Here is a 7,980-nt window from a genome sequence, read left to right as displayed (position 1 = left end):
AGTACAGCGAATCTAGTGGCATTAATTTATTTAGTGTCATAAATGTTGCTACGGTTTCCTATAAAATTAATTAAATTTAGATAAATTTTACTTATTAGGACAAATATAGAAATACACTTAATTATTAAAAATGTAGTCAGGCCGTGGCAGGAGCCTCTTGAGGACTGTATATTTTTGCAGTTCTCCTTGGTCCTGGGCTCATGGCAATCTCAGGGCGTGGTCTTGGGAGGCTGAAAGGATGTGCTTGGATTGTGCAAGGAAGCCTAAATAAAGCGCGACCGATCACCACCTCCCAACGCACGCGCACTGCGCGCGCTCGAACACATTCCCAATAAACCAAGGTCCGGCCAGTTCCCGCGCCGGCGACCCGAGTACCCGACACAACCGCAATGAAGCCCCCAAGCCGTCTCGTCGTCGCCTCCGTAGCCGGGCTGCTCGTCGCCGCGTCGCTGCTGGTCACCAACCTCTTCACCTCGCCGTTGCCGTTCCTCCCGTGCCTGCCGGTTGTCACAGCCCCATCGGGCGCCGGGTACGAGCCTTCCGGCCTCGCGGCGCTCGCCGACGCCGCCGTGTACTATGCCACCACGCCGAACGTGCCGCAGCAGACGCGCGACGAGATCTCGCTCTCCCTCGCCGTGCTCCGCCGCCGCGCGCCGATGCGGCTGCTGGTGTTCGGCCTCGGCTACGACTCGCCGCTCTGGCACGCGCTCAACCCCGGCGGCGTCACCGTCTTCCTGGAGGAGGACCCGGAGTGGTACCGCGTCGTCCGCACGGAGTCGCCGTTCCTGCGCGCCCACCTGGTCCAGTACCGCACGCAGCTCGACCACGCCGACATCCTCCTCCAGTCTTACAAGCGGTTTCCATCCTGCGTCCCCGGCGCCGGTGCCGAGGGCGCGGAGCCTCCCGTGTTTGTCCGCGGCAACGACGCGTGCCCGCTGGCGCTGCACAACCTGCCGCCGGAGGTGTACGAGAACGAGTGGGACATGCTCATGGTGGACGCGCCCAAGGGATACTTCCCGTCGGCGCCGGGGAGGATGGCGGCGATATGGACGGCGGCTGCCATGGCGCGTTCTAGGCGTGGCGAGGGGAACACCGACGTGTTCCTGCACGACGTCGACCGCAGGGTGGAGAATATGTACGCCGAGGAGTTCCTCTGCGACAGGTTCCGGGTGGGAGGGACCGGCAGGCTCTGGCATTTCAGTATCCCGCCGGTGTCACGACGGGGGAATACCACGGCGGCGGCCGGCGGGGGCGAGAGGCCGTTTTGCTGACGGTGCAAGCCTCCCTAGGGGTACTTCAGAGAATGCTTAGTCAGGGCGTATAAGGAAAATTGTATGCTGCATGCGTAGTTCGAATTCAGGTAAGCATTCTTCTTCTAATCTGAATAATTGATTAACCCATTGCCATCTCACTAAACTACACATCTTTTGCAAATGTACATTTTAACGCATTTGTGTATTGTGCTATGTTATAGGTGAACATTGTTATTCCAAGAGTCTTCCTCGCGGCCTTTCTATCAGCCACGATGTTAGCGGGTCTAGAAAATTTTGCTAGGGTAGGGCAATCAAGATCTTTGTGATGTATATGATCTGTGTTTCTTAGATTTTATTTATTTATTTTGCACTGATGTATACCCCTGTGTTGAGGTTGATTGAAAGAGCACGACTGCACGAGGAGGGGAAAGAAAACCAGGGAGAATTGATCATGCTGATATTGGTAGATTTTTCATTGAGGACAACATTATTTTAATGGTCTACACCAAAAGTTATTCGTAGTTTGGGTCTTGATTTCTGATGCTCCAACTAACAACGCCCAGTTGGGCTGCTGTTGATTTTTTTTTTTTTTTTTGAAACAAGGACAAAATCTTTGTTTCAATCTATTAATTAAAGACAAGTTCGACAACAAAATTAAAAGAAAACTACATCCTGATTACTCCCCCGGCATCAATTTGCTCAACTTCTTTGCGCCCGCGATAGCCCAAAGGCGGGCTTCGGTTTTGATTTTTTGGTGGACGGCCATAGAAGGGGCATGATTATTGTGAAAGTCCCTAGTATTGCACTCGTTCCAAATTTCGAAAGAGGTAAGCAAGGTGAGCGACGCCAAAACTTGGTTCGGGGACGCTCCATTAGTCATTAATTTTGAGCCAATAATTCTCAATAGTTGGTTCTGGCCATTGTTGAAAATATATATAGATCATGAAGACCAACCCAATCTTTGCTCAAGCCCATAGTCAAAGAGTGTATGTGTCACGCCCCGAAACCGGGCTTAGTCGTGACAACGCCACATATTTATAACCTCGCGATTATAAACATGTAAGGCTCAAGAGAACGCATATTTATGAAGCTAAACAACACTTTATTCATTATCTTTTCTAATACACAAATCAAGATACAATATTTATTTCCCTTTTTCGTAGTACTACGCCTACGCTTTGCAATCATCTTCAAACATGCCCACTTCTGCAAAAAGATAGAGATGGCAAGTGTGAGTATGAGGGCATACTCAGCAAGTAGATACAACGGAAGAAAAATGATCATCAAAGGATTAGCAGGACTCGAAAGGATATCAACGAGGTATTTAATAGAAATGGAGAGGGAAAAGAATTATAGAAACACGGAAGATAAATTTAACAGAGATGGACACGAAAATGATTGGCATCACACATGACAGCAAGCTTCCCAACCCGGGAGTCACAGGGGTGAATATCCACACTTTTACACTCTGTAGAGGGGTACTCCGACATCAACAGTCTTGACTAGCTTCGCCTTCACTAGCCAAGCAGTGCCCTTTTAGCCGCTAAGACCCGGACACTCTGACCTACTGATGCCGGTCGCTCCTACGGATCCATCATCGACACGTTCCCGAATAGAGGCCGTCCCCAGCGGAGAACACAGATAGTCCCACACCTGAACTGTGATCGGTACAATATATTTGCCGTCGTGATACCAATACTGAAAGACTAGGATAGCAGGATAAGTGATACAATCACTATCTTGAGGTAAATACAATAGCCTCAAGGCTCCACATGAGATCCCGCAGATTACGCGATTCCAACAAGCTGGAGAAGACTACCCGTCTCTCTCCACAACATAAGATCAAACATAATGAAGAATCATGGTGCAACAATAATAATAGGATAACAAAGATTGCATGATCTGAAAGGAGATACATCTGAGATGGAAATAAGGAACTAGTAGATAAGCTACTAGCATAATCAAAAGAAGAACAACTACTTGCCTTGGTAAAGAAAGAACGTGATCCAGGAGGTGGCGTTTTGGCTCATAGGAGCAAATGCTCCCATTATATAAAATAATTAAAAATTAATTTTAAAAATGTTTAAAAAATGACATAAATTTTTTGGTATACATCGTGACATTCTACGTTCGTACACAAATTTTCGTGAAAAAACAATATTTTTTGTGGTTTGTACAAAAAAGACAAAAAAATATGTTGTATGTAGTCGTGTTACAACATCAAAATTTGTCTTTTTTACAGGAGCCACAGAAATTTTTTTCTTTTTTTGAAAATTTGTGTACCAACATAAAATGTTTAGATGTACATGTACAAATTTATTTTAGAATTTTTTGACATTTCAAAATGTGGATTCACATAATTAGAGCAAATGCTCCTATGAGCCAAAGTGCATTTCCCCGTGATCCACGTTAATAATATCCATGCCGCTTAAACACGCCTACATATATATACTTTATGTATATGATTAAGCTTTTCTATGCTGCAGCATCTTTCCCTAGACTCCTCAGCATATGCATAGCAACTTCTCTCTCTTATCAACATGATCTATCTATGTTTCTAACTATTGACTGTGTGCTAAACTTCTCTCTCTTATCAACATGACCTATCTATGTTTCTAACTATTGACTGTGTGCTAACCCTAACCTGCTGCCTCCCTCTCCCGCCCCCCTCCCGAGCGGTGGCTGATGCGTGCAGTTAACACACGTCCGTTGGGAACCCCAAGAGGAAGGTGTGATGCGTACAGTAGCAAGTTTTCCCTCAGTAAAAAACCAAGGTTTATCGAACCAGTAGGAGCCAAGAAGCACGTTGAAGGTTGATGGCGGTGAAGTGTAGTGCGGCGCAACACCAGGGATTCCGGCGCCAACGTGGAACCTGCACAACACAATCAAAGTACTTTGCCCCAACGTAACAGTGAGGTTGTCAATCTCACCGGCTTGCTGAAAACAAAGGATTAACCGTACAGTGTGGAAGATGATGTTTGTTTGCGAAGAACAGTAAAGAACAAGTATTGCAGTAGATTGTATTTTAGATGTAAAGAATGGACCGGGGTCCACAGTTCACTAGTGGTGTCTCTCCCATAAAATAAATAGCATGTTGGGTGAACGAATTGCAGTTGGGCAATTGACAAATAAAGAAGGCATAACAATGCACATACATATATCATGATGAGTACTATGAGATTTAATCAGGGCATTACGACAAAGTACATAGACCGCTATCCAGCATGCATCTATGCCTAAATAGTCCATTTTCAGGTTATCATCCGAACCCCTTCCGGTATTAAGTTGTAAACAACAGACAATTGCATTAAGTATGGTGCGTAATGTAATCAACACAAATATCCTTAGACAAAGCATCGATGTTTTATCCCTAGTGGCAACAGCACATCCACAACCTTAGAACTTTCTCGTCACCGTCCTGCATTCAATGGAGGCATGAACCCACTATCGAGCATAAATACTCCCTCTTGGAGTTACAAGTATCAACTTGGCCAGAGCCTCTACTAGCAACGGAGAGCATGCAAGAACATAAACAACATATATGATAGATTGATAATCAACTTGACATAGTATTCAATATTCATCGGATCCCAACAAACACAACATGTAGCATTACAAATAGATGATCTTGATCATGATAGGCAGCTCACAAGATCTAACATGATAGCACAATGAGGAGAAGACAACCATCTAGCTACTGCTATGGACCCATAGTCCAGGGGTGAACTACTCACACATCGATCCGGAGGCGATCATGGCGATGAAGAGCCCTCCGGGAGATGATTCCCCTCTCCGGCAGGGTGCCGGAGGCGATCTCCTGAATCCCCCGAGATGGGATTGGCGGCGGCGGCGTCTCTGGAAGGTTTTCTGTATCGTGGCTCTCGGTACAGAGGGTTTCGCGACGAAGGCTTTAAGTAGGCGGAAGGGCGGAGTCGGAGGAGTCACGGGGGCCCCACACGCTAGGGCCGCGCGGGCCCCCCTTAGGCCGCGCCGCCCTAGTATGGCGGCGCCCCGTGGCCCCACTTCGTTTCTCCCTCGATCTTCTGGAAGCTTCGTGGAAAAATAAGCCCCTGGGCGTTGATTTCGTCCAATTCCGAGAATATTTCCTTACTAGGATTTCTGAAACCAAAAACAGCAGAAACAAAGAATCGGCTCTTCGGCATCTCGTCAATAGGTTAGTGCCGGAAAATGCATAATAATGACATATAATGTGTATAAAACATGTGAGTATCATCATAAAAGTAGCATGGAACATAAGAAATTATAGATACGTTTGAGACGTATCAAGCATCCCCAAGCTTAGTTCCTACTCGCCCTCGAGTAGGTAAACGATAACAAAGATAATTTCTGAAGTGATATGCTATCATAATTTTGATCAATACTATTGTAAAGCACATGATATGAATGCGGCGATTCGAAGCAATGATGAAGACAATGAGTAAACAACTGAATCATATAGCAAAGACTTTTCATGAATAATACTTTCAAGACAAGCATCAATAAGACTTGCATAACAGTTAACTCATAAGCAATAAATTCTTAGTAGAAAGCTTTGAAACAACACAAGGGAAGATATAAGTTTCAGCGGTTGCTTTCAACTTCAACATGTTTGTCTCATGGATAATTGTCAACACAAAGTAATATAACAAGTGCAATAGGTAAACATGTAAGAATCAATGCACACAGTTGACACAAGTGTTTGCTTCTAAGATAGAAAGAATAGGTAAACTGACTCAACAATAAAGTAAAAGAATGGCCCTTCGCAGAGGGAAGCATGGATTACTATTTTTGTGCTAGAGCTTTTCATTTTGAAAACATAGAAACAATTTTGTCAACGGTAGTAATAAATCATATGTGTTATGTATAAGATATCCTATAAGTTGCAAGCCTCATGCATAGTATACCAATAGTGCTCGCACCTTGTCCTAATTAGCTTGGATTAACACGGATTATCATTGCATAGCATATGTTTCAACCAAGTGTCACAAAGGGGTACCTCTATGCCGCCTGTACAGAGGTCTAAGGAGAAAGTTCGCATTGGATTTCTCGCTTTTGATTATTCTCAACTTAGACATTCATACCGGGACAACATAGACAACAGATAAAGGACTCCTCTTTAATGCATAAGCATTTAACAACAGATAAAATTCTCATAAGAGACTGAGGATTAATTGTCCAAACTGAAACTTCCACCATGATTCATGGCTTTAGTTAGCGGCCCAATGTTCTTCTCTAACAATATGCATACTCAAACCATTTGATCATGAAAATCACCCTTACTTCAGACAAGACGAACATGCATAGCAACTCACATGATATTCAACAAAGGTAAAAGTTGATGGCGTCCCCAGAAACATGGTTACCGCTCAACAAGCAACTTATTAATAAATAAGATACATAAGTACATATTCTTCACCACAATAGTTTTTAAGGCTATTTTCCCATGAGCTATGTATTGTAAAGGCAAAGAATAGAAGTTTTAAAGGTAGCACTCAAGTAATGTACTTTGGAATAGCAGAGAAATACCATGTGGTAGGTAGGTATGGTGGACACAAATGGCATAGTTTTTGGCTCAAGGATTTGGATGCACGAGAAGAATTCCTCTCAATACAAGGCTAGGCTAGCAAGGTTGTTTGAAGCAAACTCAAGTATAAAATGGTGCAGCAAGATTCACATATGAACATATTGTAAGCATTATAAGACTTTACATTGTCTCCTTGTTGTTCAAACACCTCAACCAGAAAATATCTAGACTTAGAGAGACCAATCATGCAAACCAAATTTTAACAAGCTCTATGTAGTTCTTCATTAATAGGTGCAAAGTACATGATGCAAGAGCTTAAACATGATCTATATGAGCACAACAATTGCCAAGTATCAAATTATTCAAGACATTATACCATTTACCACATGCGGCATTTTCCGTTTCCAACCATATATCAATGAACGAAGTAGTTCAACCTTCGCAATGAACATTAAGAATAAAGCTAAGAACACATGTGTTCATATGCAACATCGGAGCGTGTCTCTCTCCCACACAAGGAATGCTAGGATCCGATTTTATTCAAACAAAACAAAAATAAAAACAAACAGACGCTCCAAGTAAAGCGCATAAGATGTGACTGAATAAAAATATAGTTTCACTAGAGGTGACCTGATAAGTTGTCGATGAAGAAGGGGATGCCTTAGGCATCCCCAAGCTTAGATGCTTGAGTCTTCTTGAAATATGCAGGGATGAACCACGGGGGCATCCCCAAGCTTAGACTTTTCACTCTTCTTGATCATATTGTATCATCCTCCTCTCTTGACCCTTGAAAACTTCCTCCACACCAAACTCGAAACAAACTCATTAGAGGGTTAGTGCATAATTTATATATTCAGAGGTGACATAGTCATTCTTAACACTTCTGGACATTGCACAAAGCTACTGAAAGTTAATGGAACAAAGAAATCCATCAAACATAGCAAAACAGGCAATGCGAAATAAAAGGCGGAATCTGTCAAAATAGAACAGTCCGTAAAGACGAATTTTGTAGAGGCACTGGACTTGCTCAAATGAAAATGCTCAAATTGAATGAAAGTTGCGTACATATCTGAGGATCACGCACGTAAATTGGCATTTTTCTGAGTTACCTACAGAGAACCCTGCCCAAATTCGTGATAGAAAGAAATCTGTTTCTGCGCAGTAATCCAAATCTAGTATTGACTTTACTATCAAAGACTTTAC

General features: G+C 43.5%; 1 protein-coding gene across 2 annotated transcripts; it reads left to right on the top strand.

The window, feature by feature from the left end:
• The first annotated feature begins 218 nt into the window (after nucleotides 1-218).
• On the top strand, nucleotides 219-1,705 carry LOC127310558 (arabinogalactan O-methyltransferase 1). Of its 2 annotated transcripts, XM_051341231.2 has the most exons (3): nucleotides 219-1,360; nucleotides 1,475-1,555; nucleotides 1,647-1,705. In XM_051341231.2, exon 1 carries the CDS (start codon nucleotides 390-392, stop codon nucleotides 1,269-1,271), a length of 882 nt encoding a protein of 293 aa, XP_051197191.1. In that variant the 5' UTR covers nucleotides 219-389; the 3' UTR covers nucleotides 1,272-1,360; nucleotides 1,475-1,555; nucleotides 1,647-1,705. The 2 variants fall into 2 exon arrangements, with proteins under 2 accessions (XP_051197191.1, XP_051197184.1); XM_051341224.2 differs by having other exon boundaries at nucleotides 1,475-1,705.
• The last annotated feature ends 6,275 nt before the right edge of the window (nucleotides 1,706-7,980 follow it).

The sequence above is a fragment of the Lolium perenne genome, chromosome 1 (assembly GCF_019359855.2).
Source record: "Lolium perenne isolate Kyuss_39 chromosome 1, Kyuss_2.0, whole genome shotgun sequence".
Lineage (NCBI taxonomy): Eukaryota > Viridiplantae > Streptophyta > Magnoliopsida > Poales > Poaceae > Lolium > Lolium perenne.
Note: the sequence above shows the minus strand (reverse complement) of the source record. Positions and strands in the feature narration are given on the sequence as shown.

Coding starts and splice junctions, on each gene's coding strand:
- LOC127310558 (XM_051341231.2), top strand. CDS start 390: ATGAAGCCCCCAAGCCGTCTCGTCGTCGCCTCCGTAGCCGGGCTGCTC.